The following is a 20,880-nucleotide window of genomic DNA, read 5'->3' as shown; positions in this document are numbered from 1 at the left end:
AAATAAAACATAACTGTCTGTATTAATTCGTGGAACACATGGGAATATATGATATAACTGTTGCTTCTTCCAGGATGAATAATTCTATCCAATTTTGTAACTTTCAAGATTGCTAAATTGAGAAGGCAAGATGGGAAACATAAGTTGATTTACGCCATCAAAGATCTGAAAACGAGCATGAAGTAAAGGACACCATATGATATGAAACAAGATAGAGAATGATACTGTTCATGCGTTATATATCTTTTCACTTTGTCTCTTATTTTGATCAAGTCCTTTTTACTTTATCTCTCCCAAGGAACATAATATATATCCCATACGTTTTAACTGTAAGATTTACTTTTTGGGGATGAAATATATTTTTAATATATTAGACATTTTACGTAATTTTGAGGATAATTAATTAATATTACGTTTGTTTCACATATACGGTTTTCAAAGTCCTATATGTCAAAATAGAAGAAATTTCATAGAATTTAAGAGCAATTAATACCTTTGTGTTTAAAAGGGCAGTTTATCAAATGATGTAATCCTACCTGACAATTTCTCAATGATTAATGTTGTTAAATAAAGATAAAAGAATATTACATAATCTCACCTAACAAATTAGGATGCAGTTATTTATTTATTAAAAAAGTATCACTAGTGAAACATTATTTGTTTATTTTAGTTAAAGTGTTTTGTATTTTGAGACATTAAATTTTTTTTAAAAGTGTCTTATAAATTAGGACGAAGGAAGTTGTTGTATTTGTGTGTGAGAGAGAGAGAGAGAGTATTTAAGAAAAAAATTATAGTTTTATTATTCTTTATCAATCTCAGCCTCTAAGTGTTATGTATTAAAATTAGGAGTTTACTGTCAATGCTGAACTGCATCGTGGAAAACCATTTCTTCAAATCCATGCTGCTTTATTAAAAAAATTATCCCTTTTTGCACCCATCTATTAGGTTTCATGCACTCAGTCTCACTGCTGTTTAATTAACAGAAAGAAAACTTATACTGAAAACTATAGAACACTCACCTGCAAGTATATGCATGCTTATAAGCACTCACCTTCAAATGCAGTTCATTTGTTTAATATAAAAAGTTGTTTTAATTAATAAAGAATAAAAAAATTATAATTTTTCTCTTAAATTATATTACTCGTAAATGTCACTTAACCCAAAAAAAAGAGAGAGTATCACCATGTGTGTTAAAAGTAAAAATTATAACTTTGCCCCTCCTTAAATTGCATCAAAAATAATAAAAAATATTTTTTGTCATGTACCATGTATATTGTATCAATATGACATGACAATAACTATATTAATAAAATAAAAAATAATTAATTGTAAGGGGTTTTGAAAAAAAATATTAAAAATTAGAAGAGTTAATTTTAAACATTGAAAGGTAAGGAAGATCATATATAACTACTTCAAAGTTCAAGAAAACTTTATGCATTTTAGCCTAGTTCAAATTGGATAAATATTATCTTTAAGCTGTCTATTTACTTTCAAATTAGTCTCTGAATTAATTTCAAAATGATTCTTGGGAAACATAAAATTAATTGTAATTATTATATTAATAACAATAATATAATTAATAAATTAAATCAAAAATCGATTATCAACAAATTTGTCTAATTTGCCATTAAATTAGACCGATATAATACTTGTGTGGATTCAAGTAAGTTTGTTTCTCTCTGCAGTCTTCGGCCCCAAAGAAAATAAAATATATCTGTCTGTATTAATTCGTGGAACACATGGGAATAAATGATAGTATGAGTGTTGCTTTTTGCAGGACAAATAATTCTATACAATTTTGTTACTTCGAAGATTGCTAAAGTGTGAAGGCTAGATATGAATTTATGGGTTTTTAGCTTTTGTTACTTTTTATTTATTATTAAACTTTAAATTATATAGGCTAGATATGAATTTATGGCTTTTTAGCCTTTGTCAAGTTTAATTTATTATTAAAATTTAATTTATTTATTTGAGTTGACTTTGACCGGCCCCACCTAGCTATTTATTTATTGTTCTCTAAATAAGCTAATTTAATCTAGTAATTGTTCTAGTATATTCGTTCTTTTTTTGTTATATACGAGTGCACTTATGGTTTTGTTTTGGACAAAACTTAATGCTCTTGATTTGTTGTGAAGGCAATTGGTCAAGAACTTAATTATACATAGATAATGTTCTTCTAACATTTATAAAATTTGTTTTTCAAATTGTCCCTCATAAAATCAATGTTTACTTTCACGACACAAATTTGTCCCATTAATTTAATCCAAATTTTTTATTCCAGACACAATTGTTATATTTAACTAATTATTTTAAACTGATTGAGTTAGTTATTTTTTTTCTTATATTTAAAAATGAAGTAGTATATTAATGTATGTCATGAATTTTATTCCAATCAAATAAATTTTCTAGGCTCCATCCCTGAGTGTTGCTAGCAGCTATTCGTCAGAAATTCAGAATATATCCAAGGTATACATGGTCGATTATATATAAGCAATTATGTATCGACTGAGTCAAAACAGATGACAAAGTTGAGAACAAAGAGATGTATTTTATTTTATTTTTTTGGTCTGGGTTGCTTGTCTCATTTGAAGTGGTAAACTGCGTGTTACCCAACATAAATAACAAAATTGAAATTAATTAAAAAGCAAAAGATAATAATACCTTGCCCTTCCATACAAGGAAAGGTCCTATTATATTGTAATGGGAGAATGGCATTTAAGTTTCAAAAGAATCTTTTTACAGCCCCAACAAATTTCAAAAATGAAAAATAGGTCTCCTAAGTCCCTAACTAGCATTTTTATATAATGCAATCCACTCCTAGCTTTAAAATTAGGAAAACAAATTACAAATTTAAGAAGATAGATTAAGTTACAAGTTCCTGAAAGTTATAAAATAATGATGACATATTACTTTTCAAATTTAATTATTAAGATTTGTGTTCCTTGTTAAACTTGAAAAAGTGAGTTGCAAATTTAAGATAACATAATTGCAAATTTGTCTACAAAATTTAATATTTTCATATCTTACAACTTTGTCTTCCAAATTTGCTGGACTTTACATTCAAAAATATCAGTTGAAATCTAAGGGTCTTACTTTACATTTAAAAATTTGTTAGGAATTTACTTGAATAAAATGATTTTATTGGGACTTAATGTCATTTTCCCTATTGTAAATGCTTCGCCGAGATTCCTGCTCCGTGCTTTTTCAGACACATGGGACATGAGTGTGGTAGTTAATCATGTATAAAAGGCTACCACGCATCAAGGTGACTAGCACACAACCTCGAGAGTTGTGTTAGTAATTGTCACATTGCTGCAAAATGGAGCACATGGATTCATCGATGGATATTCAACATCTTTTGATGATGGGGATGGATTTATACCGATGGACGTTCCATGATAACTGGAGTGAAGTGGTGGAGCAATACAAAAACAATGCAGCGATTCACACGATGCCGATCAACAACAAAGAAGACACGGCGTTGCATGTGGCGGCCAACAACAACAATGCTGTCGCCGTTAAGCAGCTGGTGGATGAAATCAAGCGGACGACGTCGGCGGTGGAGAGTTTGAAAAAAAAGAATGGTAAAGGGGACACAGCGTTGCATTGTGCAGCATCCATAGGGTCGCTCCAGATGTGCATGTGCATCATTGAAGCTGATCCTCATCAAGGACACGTGTTGATTGAAGAACGCAACAAAGATGGAGAGACTCCTCTCTTCTTGGCTGCTGCCAAAGGACATAAGAAAGTTTTCTTTTACCTCAAAGATTGTTGCGTCGGCGAGTCTATTGGGCTATGCAGAAGAACAAGCGATGGACAGACAGTCCTTCATTGCACCCTCTACCGAGACCATTTTGGTATGTAAATTTTACTCCCCTTATCAAATATATATATATATATATAAGAAAAATTTATAAATAAAATTATAAATTTCAAGAAGTATGTATTATATTTATTTTGTAAATTGTTCATTGTAAAGTTAATGTTTATTTCCTATAGATAAATTTGTCTCATTAAATACCACAATAATTTAGTCCAAATTAATGACTGGTAAACATAGTAGGAGGCGGACTTGTTATAAATTTACAACTAATTAATGATTTATTTATCGATGCCTTTAATTAATTAATTCTTGCTCACGTGCATGTATATTCACAGAGTTGGCATTTGAAATCATTCATAAGTACAAAGAGGGCATCGTTGGCTTCGTGGACGAAAAGGGAATTTCCCCTCTCCATATCCTAGCCGACAAACCTTCTGCCTTCGAAAGCAGCAGCAATTTTAGATGGTATAACTGGTTGGCATATCAGTGTAAGTTCTCTCTTTAATCTTATTTATGAATTACTTTTAAGATGTTGTACCCAAATTGAAGAAAATCTTAAACTTCATTGAATCTATCCTAAAATTTAAAAAGTTTTCACTTCCATCCCCCTAACAAAGGACAAAAAAAATATTTTCAATTTTTTTAATATTTAATAAGGGTAGAAATGATTTTTAAACATAAAAATAATGAAATGCATGCCTTATAAATAAGATTAAAATTAATCTTTTCTCCTTACTTTTATAACTAAGATCAAAAGAGTGTGAATATATATATATATATATATATAAACACAGGCACACAAATATAGCTGACCTCTTCATCATTGATACCCACGCATGCTCCGCTTAATTATAGTCCGCTCCGAAAATGCCCTTAATTAAATCTTTCTCACACACTCTCTTATTTATTAACTAGGGCCATCCTTTTTATAAAGGTATTTGTGGAAAAACATATTAATCACTACCTAAATTTTTTCAATTGTTTTATAAATAGTAAAACCCAACTCTTGTCTATTTTGGCCTATAAGAAAAGAATGGAGGGATATTATTTGTTTTTGCAAAATAAAAAAAATCAATATTTTATTTATTGTTCATATTTATATGTTTTCCTTTTTCATGCGCAAGGTATATACGTGAAGCCGTTGAGGATCACCAGCCATTCAAAATCCCAGCAGACTGGTAAGTTCATGTTTATGAAAAGAAAATATTTTGTTTATCTTAATTTTGCTTTATAAATATGATCTGAAAATTGAACAAAGTTCATATTTTGTCGTAGCTCTTCGCGGCAGCACAGCGGATACAGAGAACCCAGCAAGTAATTACATCAGTGAACATGAAAATGTTGTTCCAAAAAATTATTGGACAAGTTATGACATTTTCATGGCATTCACCCGTTTTATTATTTGGCCTGTCTGGGAAGCCTTTGGTACAGTACTCTCTTTCTCTACCTAATAATTGATGGTGCTTTTAATTCTGTTATACGGACTTGTGCTTAATTAACTTGTTTATATATATTAATTAAGGATTAGAGGTAATAAAGACATCGAGGAAGAAGAAAGAAAAGCACGTTTGGTGCGGCCAAATACTGGATGGACTATGGAAGCATAAAGATGTAGCATATGTTGGAGGTCGTGTCAAAGCCTATGTGATGCCCAAACCTGGTCGCGAGACCGATGGCCCAAAAGGTTTTTCACTCTTCACCCACCCATCATTATATTGAGATGCTTAATGGACTAGCTACTTAAATGAGTTGGTCCTGACGAGATAGGACCTGTTTAGATTTCAGTTAAATATAATTTATTAATATGATTGATTTTAATTATAATTGATCATGTTATAACACAATATGTTTGGATATTGAAATTGATTTTAGTTGTACAAATTATTATAAAGAACATTTTTTTAAAATTAAATTATTGATAAAGTTATATTTAATATTATTAAATTTGTTAAACTTTATTTAAGAAGTAAAATATATTATTTAATAGTAAAATTGAATCTATAAGCAACCTCTCAAAGTTTATTTCAAAATGTGATTTTGGCTCAATAATCAATTATTAAATTTTTTTTTGCTGTTTGGGAATTTTTTTCTAAAAATTGATTATTTAGGCCCTATAATTGATTATAATGTCTTCCCAAATAGGCAAATAATTTCTAGTTTTTGAAGAGATATTGTATCCCACTCAAGATATATTATACTCACCAAAATGATTTAGAGATCGAAAAAGTGAATTACATATAGTATACACTCTCTTCAGTCCAAAATATAAATGGTTTTTAGCATAAATTCACATATCAATAAAGCCATTATTTTCATAATATATATATATATATATATATTGTTTTTCCTTTTTTACCCTTAGTCCCAACTACTAATGCACCTCATAATGAATTAGAAAAAAATTTACACAAAGATCTAGGTAAATAAATATAAGGGCTAAAACAAAAAAAATAAATTTTAAGCGTATTAGATTGCTTATATTTTAAACTAAAATAGCTAAAAAAATGTTTATATTTTAAAATGGAGGGAGTACTTCTTATTAAATAAGTTATGCCTAACACTAATGGATAGATCATATCCAGTGTCAACCTTTATGAATTTTTTGGGATTGTAGTCCTTGGGATGTTCTCCAAACTAAACCTATTCTTTTTAGCTAACAGTTATTTCATTCGAGAAAATAAAATAGCCTCAAAAAAAACATCACACTTGATTATGGGTACAAGGCAACACTTTAATTTGGGCAAACAGAACCAACAAAATATTGGTGATAGAAGTTACTCCCTCTCTTCCCTTGTTGAGAAAACTGTGTGTGAGAGAGTGAGATATATATATATATATATATATATATCGCTATTGATTGTGCATAATAGATTTTTTCCCAATTACACACTTATTTTATTGATTAATTAATGAAAGTATTTTAAATAATTCAAATATCATATTTATCACACTCAGGGCATGATTAGAAAGATATGAATTTTTTTAGAGAATTAAGATTTTAACCAGCTTTTTTTTTAAAAAAGATAAATTAGTTAACAATAACTTATATTGTGATCCGACGTGAGTACTTTCTAGTGAAAGATTCATTAAAAATTTAACAAGAAAGAAATAAAGAGATTCTAACTGAATTTTTTAAAATTTTTAATATTGAAGCATAGGAGGAAAAATACTGAATTTCAGAACTTTAATTATAAAGATATTCAAACTTGACATTAATGCTTTTACTTTTATATGGTCTTTATTTGTCATTGTCCCCTCGAATTACGGCAAATTTCCTAGACATGGAGTCCGGCCCCTCCCTCGCCCTTGAATTGGATCCAATAGATGTTATGTGCTTTTCAACTGGACGTGAAACAAAGTGACAATTTTGGCAACCAAAAAGTCACTGCAGATTAAGACAAACCATAAGGTAACTCTACAATTAATTATGACTAAAAATCACAATTCACAGCATAAATGTAATTCTCATCTTCTTTATAGATTTTGTAGGGTAGAAACTCTATTGAAACATTCATTAAAAAATTAACTAGAAAGAAATAATGAGATTCTAACTGAATTTTTTAAAAGTTTTAGCACTGAAACATGGGAGAAAAAATATTGTGTATTGAGAGCTTTAGTTATTTGTAATGGCCCCACCTTTGAATTGAATCCAGTAGATGTTATACACTTTTCAATTGCAGGTGATGCAAAACAAAGTGCAGATGGTGGCAGTCAAAAAGTCACTGCAGATCAAGACAAGCTACAAGGTAACTCTACAATTAATTATGACTAAAAACCACAATTCACAACATAAATGTAATTCTGACCTTCTTTATAGATTTTGTGGGGTAGAAACTCTCTATATTGATCAACTTGAGAACTATTAATTCTGTCCTTCTTTATAAACTTTGTGGGGAAGAAACTCTCTATATTGATCAATTTAAGAACTACTCTCTCTGGATCATAATATGAGATATTTTTTAAAAGCTTTACTTGGTCCAAAATATATGTCATTGGATAGGTGTAGTGGATTTTTTTTCCAATTACAAACTTATTTCATTCAGTAATTAATGGAAGTATTTTGAATAATTCAAATATTATATTAATTGCACTCAAGGGCACAGTTTGGAAGATATGAAATTTTTTAGAAAATCTGGACTCTAAGTAGCTTTTTTTTTTTCATAAAAAGGTAAATTAGTTAAAAATAACTTATATTGTGGTCTGAAGAAGTATTGTCTAGTGAAACATTCATTAAAAAATTAAGTGGAAAGAAATAATGAGATTCTGACTGAATGTTTTAAAAATTTTAGTGCTAAAACATGGTGGAAAAAATACTGAAGTTGAGAACCCTAGTTATAAAGAGATTCTAACATGACATTAATGCTCTTCATTTGTCATTCTCCCTGCTAACTTGGGAAAATTTTCTAAACATAGTATCCGCCCCCCCCCCTCGAATTGGACCTATCCAGTAGATGTTAAACACTTTTCAATTGCAGGTGATGCGAAACAAAGTGCAGGGGTTGGCAACCAAAAAGTTACTGCAGATTAACACAAGCTACAAGGTAACTCTTCCATTAGTTATGACTAAAAATCACAATTCACAACATAAAGGTAATTCTCACCTTCTTTATAGATTTCGTGAGGGAAGAAACTCTATTTTGATCAGCTTTAGAACTACTAATTCTCACCTTCTTTATAGATTTTTTGGGGAAGAAACTCTCTATATTGATCAACTTAAGAACTACCTTCTTCGGATCATAATATAAGATATTTTCTGCAAGCCTTACTTGCTCCAAAATATATGGCATAGATTTTTTTTTCCACTTACACACTTATTTTGTTGAGTAATTAATGATAGTATTTTGAATAAATCAAATGTTGTGTTTATTACACTCATGGGCATAATTGAAAAGAAATGAATTTTTTTTGAAAAATCAAGATTTTAACTAACTTTTTTTTAAAAAGATAAATTAATTAATAATGACTTATATCATGATCGGAATGGAGTATTCTCTAGTGAAATACTCATTAAAAAGTTAACAAGAAAGAAATAAAGAGATGAGAAATGAGAGTTAAGAGATGATGACAGACAGTCTCTGAAGTGTTCTTTTTCATCTCTTGTTGACAGATTTGATGTTACAAAACTCCCAAAAGTTGGACAGATTGCTCACACGCTTGTGCAAAAGAAGCGGTAATGAATCTGTAACCTTGAATTTAACTGGATGCCGCGTAAGCCTATGTGATTGGCAAATTTAAAAAAAAAGTGTGCATTTAATTTTAAATATTTATTAATTATTTTTATGTTAAAATGTATATTTTTTATTGCTTGTCCGTGGGACTTTTATTTATTTATAAATGAAATGTTATATATATATATACACAATTATATAACCCATGGAGTTAAATCCTTTGAACTTCAGGTTCATGAATTTATTATTTTTAATATTTCTTTTATAAAACTTTACATCTTTAATATCTTCTTTAAAAAGGAAAATGAATTCTCAATTTGAATAATCCGTTGTCATAGCCCATAATATTGATTGGACTAATTTGTAGGGTGTGATGAAGAGGAGGAACATGAAGGAGGAAATGAGTCAGTATTGTTCATTGCGGCGAAAAATGGGGTGTTGGAAATATTGGAGAAAATTCTGAAAGATAAACCAGGGGCTATCCACGAAACAAACTCGCTAGACCAAAATGTGTTGCATGTGACCGTGGAGAACAGGCAACCACGTGTATTCGAGCATCTGGAGAAGTACCTGAAGGAGAAGGAGTTGTGGGAAAGCCACGTGGCACGTGCAGACAAAGACGACAACACGATCCTCCACTTGGCAGCCAAGCTCTCGCGTTACAAGCCCCGGCATATTGCTGGTTCTGCTTTGCAAATGCAGTGGGAAGTTAAATGGTTTCTGGTATTCTTCCTCCTCCTCAATCAAATTTATTCAATCCATGGTTTCATGTGTCATGCATGCATGTTTACATTGACGTGAGCTTTAATTTCTTGTATTTCTAGTTTATGAAGAAGAAAATGCCGCATATGCAATTCCTCCAAAACAAAAGCAGAAAGACACCGCAGGACATTTTCGTACGTGATCACGAGGATCTACTCGAGCAAGGCATTGGGTGGCTGAAGAGCACGTCGGAGTCATGCTCCGTGGTGGCTGCTCTTATTGCCGGCGTGGCCTTCGCCACGGCCACCACTTTCCCCGGCGGTACTCAGGAGGAGACCGGCAAACCTTACTTGGAGCGCCATCCGGCTTTCAACTTGTTTGCATTCACACCCCTCTGGGCTCTCTTCTGCTCCATTACCTCTCTGATCACGTTCCTCTCCATCCTCACTTCCCGCCAGCAACCTCAAGATTTCCGCAAGGATTTGCCTTCCAAACTTCTTGTTGGGTTGAGTTACCTCTTCATGTCCATCGCTTCCGTCTTGGCTTCTTTCTCTTCCGCATTCTTCTTCTTGCTCAGGGACCACCTCCAGCAGGTTGTTTTCTCACTCTATGCTGTCGCTATCTTGCCTATTGCTTACTTTGGCGTTGCTCAGTCCCCCCTCTACATGGATCTTATGAGAGCTACTTTCCGCAACATTCCCCAGTCCAGTAATAGAGAATCTGAGAAGCTTATTCTCTGATCAAATTCTTATCACTTTATTCCCATCATATTATATATTCTTCTCACCACTATTCATCGCTTTTGTTATCAACAGCTCCCGCTACTATTTATTAACTCGGTTGGAATATTAGTATGTCATCCATTAGTGTTGAATTTCTAAATCTATATAAAGGGTCGCATCATTGTGTTGAATTTCACCCTTTAGTTAAGGGATGAATTGTTGTCCTAAGTCTTTAGAGTGAAGGATTGTGTTTGTCGTAAACCTTCAGTCTTAATACCATTCATGGCTGTTGTTCATCTTCTTTTCTTTTATTCAACTTTGTATCTTAATGAAGTCACTTGAAATTATGATTTCTTTGCTGTGCCGTTTTAAACCCCCCCCCCAAAAAAAAAAATATTTGTATCGTTTCTAATTCCACTACTATATATGAAAATCTATCCCATCATGATCTAATCAATAACTGGAACCTCGGCTTTAGGAGGGCCCCACACCTTTGATATTCCAAATATTCATCATGCAATTGAACTTCTTAATTGACCAAGAATTTTAAATTGTGAAGGCAAGGTGCCCAAGTAAAGAGGGAAAAAAATAAAATAAAACATAAGTTCTGGTCGTTAAAATTATGGTTGACTTGAGCCGAAGGCCTTATGAATATTTTTAAAATTAATTAAAAAATAATCATAACAGTTGTAATTATCATTGATGAAAATCCTTGCTATTATCCAACATCATATGTATACATATATATATCCTGCCAATATATATATATATATATATATCCACATCAAAAGACATATCATCTCTACATTAAAGATAATAATTAAATGTATTTGATTATAATTCTAAGAATTGATTCTTTGATGAAAAGCAAAGAAAATTAAACTAAATTGACCACTAACTAAAATGCCCCCCCCCCCCCCAAAATGAGAGCTTGCTTCTCACAGTTAAATTCATTCTTGAATAGACGAAAGGAAGAAACAACAGGAGGATGGCATATTCATAGGACATACATGGTTGCGCTCGCACTTCTCACCTTTCTCTTATATAATACACTCATATATATATATATATATATATATGTATGTATATATGTGTATATATATATATATTAAAAAGAAAAAGCTTTTTGGTAAGAGTCTTTACAGTTTGGTGTAGTTATTGTCCGAGTATTTACAGATGGAGCTTTAATTGTGAAGCCACGAAGGTTGGGCTAACCCAATAAAACGTTTTAATAATTTTCAAAGTCATATTTAATTCATGTGAAAATAGTAGGTCGTATTAATTAATATTCCAAAAATGCTTGTGCAAGCTGATTCCAAATAGCAGTCTACTCAAACGATAATTCATAATTCCAGGTTTATATTTAATTTAAGAACACAATATAATGTGATCTTAAGAAACAAAATCCCTTTAACTGTTTGGATTGATGGATTTAGATTTGAGATTTAAAATATCACATTTCAAAACTCACACTTTAAGTACATGTATTTGAAATCTTTTGTTTAAGTAGTTTTAAAAAATTCAAATGAAGAATAGATAAGTAAAGATTTGAAATGAAAATGCAAAACTAAAAGTGATAAGTTTATCTTTATTTTTCAATCGATAAGAGATGAGAATACAAGATAAAGAAACATACAAAAGTAAAAGAGGTATTAATAGTGAAAACACAAAAAAAAATCAAGAAGTTTGAAAAAACTAAAATTTCAAATGACTAGGATGTGTATGTATATATATATATATATATAGATGTAATTTGAAAAATAACAAAAGGAAATATGATAAGAAATGAATTTTCAAATCTATAAATTTTTATCTATCTAAATGAAAATTTTGATTCAAATTCAAATTCTGATTAATAAAACATTTATTTTACCCCTTCAATCGAAGAGTCAAGCCCAACACAAATGCAATTCTACAATTAATTATGATTAAAAATCACAATTCACAACATAAATGTAATTCTCACCTTCTTTATAGATTTTGTGAGGCAGAAACTCTCTATATTGATCAACTTAAGAACTACTAATTCTCGCCTTCTTTATAAATTTTGTGGGGAAGAAACTCTCCATATTGATCAACTTAAGAACCACTCTCTCCGGATCATAGTATGATATATTTTTTAAAAAAAGCTTTACTTAGTCCAAAATATGTGGCGTTGGATAGATGTAGTGATTTTTTTAATTACAAACTTATTTTATTGAGTAATTAATGGAATTATTTTGAATTATTCAAATATCATATTTATTACACTCAAGGGCAAAGTTGGAAGGATATGAAATTTTTTAGAAAATCTAGATTCTAACCAGCTTTTTTTCATAAAAAGGTAAATTAGTTAAAAAGTAATTTATATTGTGGTTTGAAGGGAGTATTCTCTAGTAAAATATTCATTAAAAAATTAAAGAGAAAGAAATAATGTCATTCTAACTGAATTTAAAAAGAAATTGTACTGAAACATGGAAAAAAAAATATTGTATTTAAGAGCTTTAGTTATTTGTAATGGCCCAACCTTAGAGTTGGATCTTATATATGTTATCCACTTTTCAATTGCAGGTGATGGAAAACAAAGTACAGATGGTGGCAACCAAAAAGTCACTGCAGATCAAGACAAACCACAAGGTAACTTTACAATTAATTATAACTAAAAATCACAATTCACAACATAAATGTAATTTACACTTTCTTTATAGATTTTGTGGCGTAGAAACTCTCTGTATTGATCAATTTAAGAACTACTAATTCTCACCTTCTTTATAAACTTTGTGGAGAACAAATTCTCTATATTGATCAACTTAAGAACTACTCTCATCGGATCATAGTATGAGATATTTTTTAAAAACTTTACTTAGTTCAAAATATATGGCTTTGGATTGGTGTAGTGGATTTTTTTTCCAATTACAAACTTATTTTATTGAGTAATTAATGCAAGTATTTTTGAATAATTCAAATATCATATTAATTATACTCAAGGGCACAGTTGGAAAGATATGAAATTTTTTAGAAAATCTAGATTGTAACCGGCGGCTTTTTTTTCATAAAAAGGTAAATTAGTTAAAAATAAATTATATTGTGGTCTGAATGGAGTATTCTCTAGTGAAATGTTCATTAAAAAATTAGTGAGAAAGCAATAATGATATTCTAACTGAATTTTTTAAAAATTTTAGTACTCAAACATGGGAGAAAAAAATATTGTATTTGAGAGATTTAGTTATTTGTAATGGCCCCACCTTTGAATTGGATCCAGTAGATGTTATACACTTTTCAATTGCAAGTGATGCAAAACAAAGTGGAGATGGTGGCAATCAAAAAGTCATTGCAGATCAACACAAACCACAAGTAACTCTACAATTAATTATGAGTAAAAATCACAATTCACAACATAAATGTAATTCTCATTTTCTTTATAGATCTTGTGGGGTAGAAACTCTCTATATTGATCAACTTAAAAACTATTAATTCTCACTTTCTTTATAAACTTTGTGGGGAAGAAACTCTCTATATTGATCAACTTAAGAACTACTCTCTCCCAATTATAGTATGAGATATTTTTTTAAAAGCTTTACTTGGTTCAAAATATATGGCATTAGATAGGTGTAGTGAATTTTCTTTTTCCAATTGCAAACTTATTTTATTAAATAATTAATGGAAGTATTTCGAATAATTCAAACATCATATTTATTACACTCAAAGGCACAGTTGAAAAGATATGAATTTTTTTTTTTTAAATCTTGATTCTAACTAGCTTTTTCTCATAAAAAGGTAAATTAGTTAAAAGTAACTTATATTGTGGTCTGAAGGGATTATTTTCTAGTGAAATATTCATTAAAAAATTAACGAGAAAGAAACAAGGAGATTCTAACTAAATTTTTTAAAAACTTTAGTAGTGTAACATAGGAGAAAAAATATTGAATTTGAGAACCTTAGTTATAAAGAAATTCTAACATGATATTAATGTCCTCATTTGTCATTCTCCTCGCTAATTCGGGAAAATTTTCAAAACATAGTATCGGCCCCTACCTTTGAATTGGATCCAATAGATGTTATACACTTTTCAATTGCAGGTGATGCGAAGCAAAGTGCAGATGTTGGCAACCAAAAAGTTACTGCAGATCAACACCAGCTACAAGGTAACTCTACCATTAGTTATGACTAAAAATCATAATTCACAACATAAAGGTAATTCTTGCCTTCTTTATAGATTTTGTGGGGAGGAAACTCTCTATGTTAACCAACTTAAGAACTACTAATTCTTACCTTCTTTATAGATTTGTTGGAAAAGAAACTCTATATTAATCAACTTAAGAACTACTCTCTCCAAATCATAATATAAGATATTTTCTGCAAGCTTTACTTGTTTCAAAATATATGGCATAGATTTTTTTTCCCCACTTACACACTTATTTTATTGAGTAATTAATGAAAGTATTTTAAATAAATCAAATGTTATATTTATTACACTTAAGGGCACAATTGAAAAGATATGATTTTTTTTTTAAAAAAAACAAATATTCTAACTAGCATTCTTTTGAAATAGGTAAATTAGTTAATAATAACTTATATTATGTCCGAAGGGAGTATTCTCTGGCGAAATGCTCATTGAAAAATTAACAAGAAAGAAATAAAGAGATGAGAAACGAGAGTTGAGAGATGATGACAGACAGTCTCTGAAGTCTTCTTTTCCTCTCTTTGCTGACAGATTTGATGTTACAAAACTCCCAAAAGTTGGACAAATTGCTCACACACTTGTTCAAAAGAAACGGTAATGGATCTGGAAGCTTGAATTTAACTGGATGCTGCTTAAGCCTATGTGATTTGTGTGTGTGTGTAAAATAAGTGTGTATTTAATTTTAAATATTTATTAATTATTTTTTATCTCAAAATATATATTTTTCATTGCTTGTCCGTGGGACTCTTACATATTTATAAATGAAATGTTATATATAACCCATGGACTTAAATCCTTTGAACTTCAGATTCATGAATTTATTATTTTTAATATTTTTGTTTATAAAACTTGAAATCTTTAATCTCTTCTTTAAAAATGAAAATTTCTTGAAATTCATGAATTCTCAACTTGAAAGAAGAATAATCCGTTGTCATAGCCCACAATATTGATTGGACATATTCATTTGTAGGGTGTGATGAAGAAGAGGAAAATGAAGGGGGGAGAAATGAGTCAGTATTGTTTATTACAGCGAAAAATGGGGTGTTGGAAATATTGAAGAAAATTCTGAAAGATAAACCAGGGGCCATCCACGAAACGAACACGCTAGACCAAAATTTATTGCATGTGGCCGTGAAGAATAGGCAACCACGTGTATTCGAGCATCTGGAGAAGTACCTGAAGAAGGAGGAGTTGTGGGAAAGCCACGTGGGACGTGCAGACAAAGACGGCAACACGATCCTCCACTTGACCGCCAACCTCTCACAATACAAGCCGTGGCATATTGCTGGTTCTTCCTTGCAAATGCAGTGGGAAGTTAAATGGTTTCTGGTATTCTTCCTCCTCATCTATCAAATTAATTCAATCCATGCATGGTTTCATGTAAAGCAATGCATGCATGTTTATATTGACGTGAGCTTTAATTTCTTGTATTTCTAGTTTATGGAGACGAAAATGCCGCAGCATATGCAATTCCTCCCAAACAAAAGCAACAACGCACCGGAGGACATTTTCGTAAGTGACCACGAGAAGCTACTCAACCAAGACAACGAGTGGCTGAAGATCACGTCAGAGTCATGCTCCGTGGTGGCTGCGCTTATTGCCGGCGTGGCCTTCGCCAGGGCCACCACTTTCCCCGGCGGTACTCAGGAGGAGACCGGAAAACCTTACTTGGAGCGCCACCTGGCTTTCAACTTGTTTGCATTCACATCCCTCCTGGCTCTCTCCTGCTCCATCACCTCTCTTGTCATGTTCCTCTCCATCCTCACTTCCCGACAGCAACCTCGAGATTTCCGCAAAGATTTGCCTCTCAAACTTCTTTTGGGGTTGAGTTGCCTCTTCGTGTCCATCGCTTCCGTCTTGGTTTCTTTCTCTTCCGCATTCTTCTTCTTGCTCAGGGAACACCTCCAGCAGGTTGTTTTCCCCCTCTATGCCGTCACTATCTTGCCTATTACTTTCTTTGGCGTTGCTCAGTTCCCCCTCTACATCGATCTTGTGAGAGCTATTTTGTTCAAGAGTCCCCAGTCCAGCAATAGAGAATCTGAGAAGCTTATTCTCTGATCAAACTCTTATCACTTTATCTCCATCACATTATATATATTCCCCTCACAACTATTAATCTCTTTTGCTATCAACAGCTCCAGCTACTGTTGCAATAGTAGGATGTTATCCATTAGTCTTTACTCACCTAATCAGTTGGTATCTCTAAATCTATATAAAGGAGCCACATCATTGTGGGTTGAATTTCATCTTTAGTCAAGGGATGAATTGTTGTTTTAAATCTTTCAAGTGAAGGATTGTGTTGTTGCAACCTTCAATCATAACCATTCATGGATGTTGTTAGTATTCTTTTCTTTTTATTCAGCTTTGTATCTTAATGAAGTCATTTGAAATTATAATTTCGTTGCTGTGCTGTTTCAAATAATTTTTCCCGCCACATTTGTATCGTTTCTAATTTTACTACTATATGAAAATCTCTCCCATCATTATCTATCAGTAACTGGAAGCTCGGCTTTTGGAGGGTCCCACACCTTTGACCAAGAATTTTAAAGATTGTTAAATTGTGAAGGCAAGGTGCTCAAGGTGGGAAAAAAGTAAAAACATAAAATAAAACGTAAGTTCTGGTCCTTCATAAAATTATGGTTAACTTGAGCCGAAGGCCTTGTAAATATTTTTTTAATTAATTAAATCTTCAATCTTTAGAGTTGTGATTAACATTGATGAAAATCCTTGCTATTATTCAACATTATATATATCCACATCAAAAGACATATCATCTCTAAAATACAGATAATAATTAAATATATTTGATTATAATACTAAGAATTGATTCTTTGATGAAAAGCAAAGAATATTAAACTAACTTGACCACTAACTAAACCGTTTTTTTTCCTTTAAATGAGAGCCTGCTTCTCACAGTTAAATTCATTCTTCAAAACACGAAGGGAACAAACAACAGGAATATGGCATATTCATAGGACATTCATGGTTAAATAGTGTTTGGATTGATGGATTTAGATTTTAATTTTAGACTTAAAATAATGTATTTCAAATCTCACACCTAAAATTCATGTATTTGAACCTCTTTATTTAGGTAGTTTTAAAAAATTCAAATGAAGAAGAGATGAGTTAATATTTGAAATGAAATAAAAAATTAAAAATGACAAATTTAGCTCTATTTTTTAATTGATGAGAGATGAGAATCAAAAATAAGAAAAATATGAGAGTTAAAGAGGTATCAATAATAAAAACATAAAGAAAATAAGAGATTTGAAATGATTAAAATTTCAAATGACTAAAATGCATATATGTAAATATACTTTGAAATTACAAAAGGAAATATAATATAAAATAAAATTATAAATTTATAAATTTTTATATATCCAAATAAAAAATTTGATTCAAATTCAAATTCTTATTAATCAAAACATATTTATTTCAACCCTTCAGTCAAAGAGTCAAGCCCAACATCATGAGCAAGTCCAAATCCATAATCCAATCCAATCCATACACAAGATGCCGCAGGGTCCAATATATTGTCGGTGAAGTATAAAAGAGGCTAAGGGAAAATTAAAATTCGAGCAGCAATAATTTTGGGTGAAGCTTGAACTCCACTGCAGTGATCATTAAAATTCTCTACCAAAAATCATCGTTAAAATCGTTTTTTTTTTGTGGTGATAATTTATGAATGATTGTTCACTATCTTTCCTATCCTCTCTATTGGTCCTTAAGATAATTTATATTTGTCTATTATTCCTATTTTTGCACAATTTATGCACTTTGTTAAAATTGATCCATGAGTAATTTTTATTCATCATTTCAAAAGGGAAAATTTCAATCAATTTATGGTAATGATTATGATAAGAAATCATAAACAATTTTTTTTTTCAAAATTTGAGTTTAAACTTATTAATTTCAACTAAATAAGTTTCCAATACTAATGGCAATCATCCTAAACCAAACCAAATCCAGAATGAATATCAATGAAGAACTTCACATACCAATGAACTGCTAGGTCATGAAACCAAATCATACAACCGAGTCCAACCACAATACATTGTAACGATATAAAAGAAACCAGATTCTTGGAGAAAAGTGAGTCTTGTATACTACTCCACTATTTAATCATCTAATAGTCTTGGCATGGTTCCTATGATTGCATCCATAAAAAGAGCAGAAAGCTTGAAAGAACATCAGGAGCAAGATCCATACAACAACTGGAAATGTCAGAAACTGCCATGAACCAAACACATAAAACTTTACAAGTCTCCAAGTTTTAACCCTCATCCTGCCATTGTAGTACTTGTTCACATCTTCAATGTTGTTATCCAAAAATGGTTTTATGTGTATCTTGTGAAAACAAGTGGCCCACCACTGCATGTAATTGATGCTTCATGAGCAACCAAGTTTCTAAGCAACACTTGACTGTTGATGTCTATGGCTATTGTGGGAAGGTGAAGTGTCGCTGCTGCTTCATCAAATCTGATATTGTGAATTGCTCCATTATTAGTGGGTGAGAAATAGATTCCAGAGTTTGAGAGTTCTGTAACACAAGGGATAGCAATTTCCTCCATCAAGGGTGGCTTCTTGAGATCAATATTTTTTGGTTTTGATTGCTCATTCTCTTGTGAGAAAAACAAGTATTCCAAAGGGTGTTTTATAATCCCAACCACCGGAAGGTTACAAATGATTGTCAAAGGCATGCAAATGATGATCTTCATTGGCTTGTACAATAATACCTAAAAAAATAACTCTGTATAATGAGACTTTGAATTATAAGTCTTAAGTCGTTGATCATAGGTTTATTATCTAAAATGGCATTAAATTCATATTCATAGTTCATATATAAAGAGCATCTTAGAAAGGGGAAAAACACAGCTAGGTCACCTAATAGTACTAAGAGGACACATAGTATGACACTATATATTTTTACTTAAAACATTAAGATATTAAGTTTATGGATCTTTTCCATTTATATATCTCTTTTTTAACCCAACTCTATCCGATGTAATATTTTTCACATCTTAAACCAACTCAACTCACACTTAACATCCCAAAACCTAAATAATTCAAGTGCTAGAGAATCCTAAACAAGAGTTGGTACACTTTTACAAGAGCCAAAATGATATCACGATTAGAAAATCTGATGCCCAATTCAAAAGGAAAAAAGAAAATCTGATGTAACATAATGAGTTGACACACCTATATGGATTTAACAAGAAAAAGAAGTTCAACAATACCTTCTGAATGAAACTTACTGATGATTTGGTCAATCTTGATGCCATCCTCGATATCTCACTTAAGGCTTGCTTAACATATCTCACAAATGATTTTTCATTGCCTTCCATGTCTCTGTTATGGTCCTCAAAGTCAATCATATTTGGTTGTTCTTCCAATTTGGGCACAATCATGTTATGCAAGAAATCAAATGCGCCCATTGTGAGACTTGGATCTCTGAATAATGATTTTCTTTAGTCGTCATCTCAAAAGGTGAAATTGCTTTAAACAGCCTTATCAACAAAGCAGGAAGCATGTCATCTGTTGATGATTCTTCTGTTGATGATGATGACAATTTGAACTCTAAAACTTTTCTCAAAACAAATAATGGGATCTGATTTTCAAGCATTAGTATGTCTCTTAGGGTTTGATCATTTTGACCTGATTTCCTCCTACCACCATAATCGATCACTCTTCCTTGTTGAAGAAAATCAAGTACGAAAGAGGCATCAATAATCATCACCCACACTAAGGTTTCGCAATTGAAATTTAAGTACTTGTGGTAGCATGCTCTAATCCTGTGTTCATATTTTTTCAATTGGTCAACAAGATGTTCTAAGTTGAGGCTAATTTGAAGCTTTTTTTGAAGTCTTTTGTAGCAGCGAGCTTGACCCACTCCATATCCATGAGTTATGGACGCCAACAATAGTAAGGACCAATTGCAATCTGTTAGGGATGCCCAAAGCAGGTAGTTTAGTTGATAGAAATTGATGCTATCTCTTCAATTTAATTCCTTATTCTAGTATTATATCAAAAAAGGGTGAAATCGGCCCATTCAATTGAACTTTAAACGGTTTAAATTAAAATTGCTTCTATAGAATCAATTAATTTTAGAACCGATAAAAAATTTAAAAGGATCCAAATGTTATAAATTTACAACTAATTAATGATTTATTTATTGATTAATTCTTGCTCACGTACATTAATTATTCCATTCACTGCTGAGTTGGCATTTGAAATCATTAAACTGTACCCAGAGGAAACTGTGGGTTGTGTGGATGAAAAGGGATTTACGCCTCACCATGTCAA

At 31.3% G+C, this 20,880-nt stretch overlaps 3 protein-coding genes across 3 annotated transcripts; all 3 read left to right on the top strand.

Annotated features, from left to right (window-relative positions):
• Positions 1–3,319: 3,319 nt before the first annotated feature.
• LOC129307355 (uncharacterized) lies at positions 3,320–8,364 on the top strand. Its single transcript, XM_054948291.1, has 7 exons — positions 3,320–3,857; positions 4,159–4,311; positions 4,948–5,001; positions 5,099–5,248; positions 5,346–5,507; positions 7,504–7,569; positions 8,299–8,364. Exons 1-7 carry the CDS (start codon positions 3,320–3,322, stop codon positions 8,349–8,351), a joined length of 1,176 nt encoding a protein of 391 aa, XP_054804266.1. The 3' UTR covers positions 8,352–8,364.
• An 18-nt stretch (positions 8,365–8,382) lies between these two features.
• On the top strand, positions 8,383–10,443 carry LOC129307350 (ankyrin repeat-containing protein ITN1-like). Its single transcript, XM_054948282.1, has 4 exons — positions 8,383–8,413; positions 8,931–8,993; positions 9,359–9,714; positions 9,816–10,443. Exons 1-4 carry the CDS (start codon positions 8,383–8,385, stop codon positions 10,431–10,433), a joined length of 1,068 nt encoding a protein of 355 aa, XP_054804257.1. The 3' UTR covers positions 10,434–10,443.
• A 1,581-nt stretch (positions 10,444–12,024) lies between these two features.
• On the top strand, positions 12,025–16,635 carry LOC129307347 (uncharacterized). The gene is made up of 5 exons (XM_054948280.1): positions 12,025–12,064; positions 12,966–13,031; positions 14,474–14,539; positions 15,548–15,906; positions 16,015–16,635. Exons 1-5 carry the CDS (start codon positions 12,025–12,027, stop codon positions 16,633–16,635), a joined length of 1,152 nt encoding a protein of 383 aa, XP_054804255.1.
• The last annotated feature ends 4,245 nt before the right edge of the window (positions 16,636–20,880 follow it).

The sequence above is a fragment of the Prosopis cineraria genome, unplaced genomic scaffold (genome assembly GCF_029017545.1).
Source record: "Prosopis cineraria cultivar Desert tree isolate PC_DT_omini unplaced genomic scaffold, ASM2901754v1 PC3, whole genome shotgun sequence".
Lineage (NCBI taxonomy): Eukaryota > Viridiplantae > Streptophyta > Magnoliopsida > Fabales > Fabaceae > Prosopis > Prosopis cineraria.
This window is presented reverse-complemented; position numbering and strand designations above follow the sequence as displayed.

What these genes read in the sequence shown, in the direction of transcription:
- LOC129307355 (XM_054948291.1), top strand. Translation starts at nt 3,320, where the DNA reads ATGGAGCACATGGATTCATCGATGGATATTCAACATCTTTTGATGATG. An exon ending in TTCAAAATCCCAGCAGACTG is followed by an intron (nt 5,002 to 5,098) that starts GTAAGTTCATGT and finishes ATTTTGTCGTAG; the next exon opens with CTCTTCGCGGCAGCACAGCG. An exon ending in GCCTGTCTGGGAAGCCTTTG is followed by an intron (nt 5,249 to 5,345) that starts GTACAGTACTCT and finishes ATATTAATTAAG; the next exon opens with GATTAGAGGTAATAAAGACA.
- LOC129307350 (XM_054948282.1), top strand. Translation starts at nt 8,383, where the DNA reads ATGACTAAAAATCACAATTCACAACATAAAG. An exon ending in TCACAATTCACAACATAAAG is followed by an intron (nt 8,414 to 8,930) that starts GTAATTCTCACC and finishes TCTTGTTGACAG; the next exon opens with ATTTGATGTTACAAAACTCC. An exon ending in ACGCTTGTGCAAAAGAAGCG is followed by an intron (nt 8,994 to 9,358) that starts GTAATGAATCTG and finishes ACTAATTTGTAG; the next exon opens with GGTGTGATGAAGAGGAGGAA.
- LOC129307347 (XM_054948280.1), top strand. Translation starts at nt 12,025, where the DNA reads ATGAGAATACAAGATAAAGAAACATACAAAAGTAAAAGAG. An exon ending in AGATCAACACCAGCTACAAG is followed by an intron (nt 14,540 to 15,547) that starts GTAACTCTACCA and finishes ATTCATTTGTAG; the next exon opens with GGTGTGATGAAGAAGAGGAA. An exon ending in GGGAAGTTAAATGGTTTCTG is followed by an intron (nt 15,907 to 16,014) that starts GTATTCTTCCTC and finishes TTGTATTTCTAG; the next exon opens with TTTATGGAGACGAAAATGCC.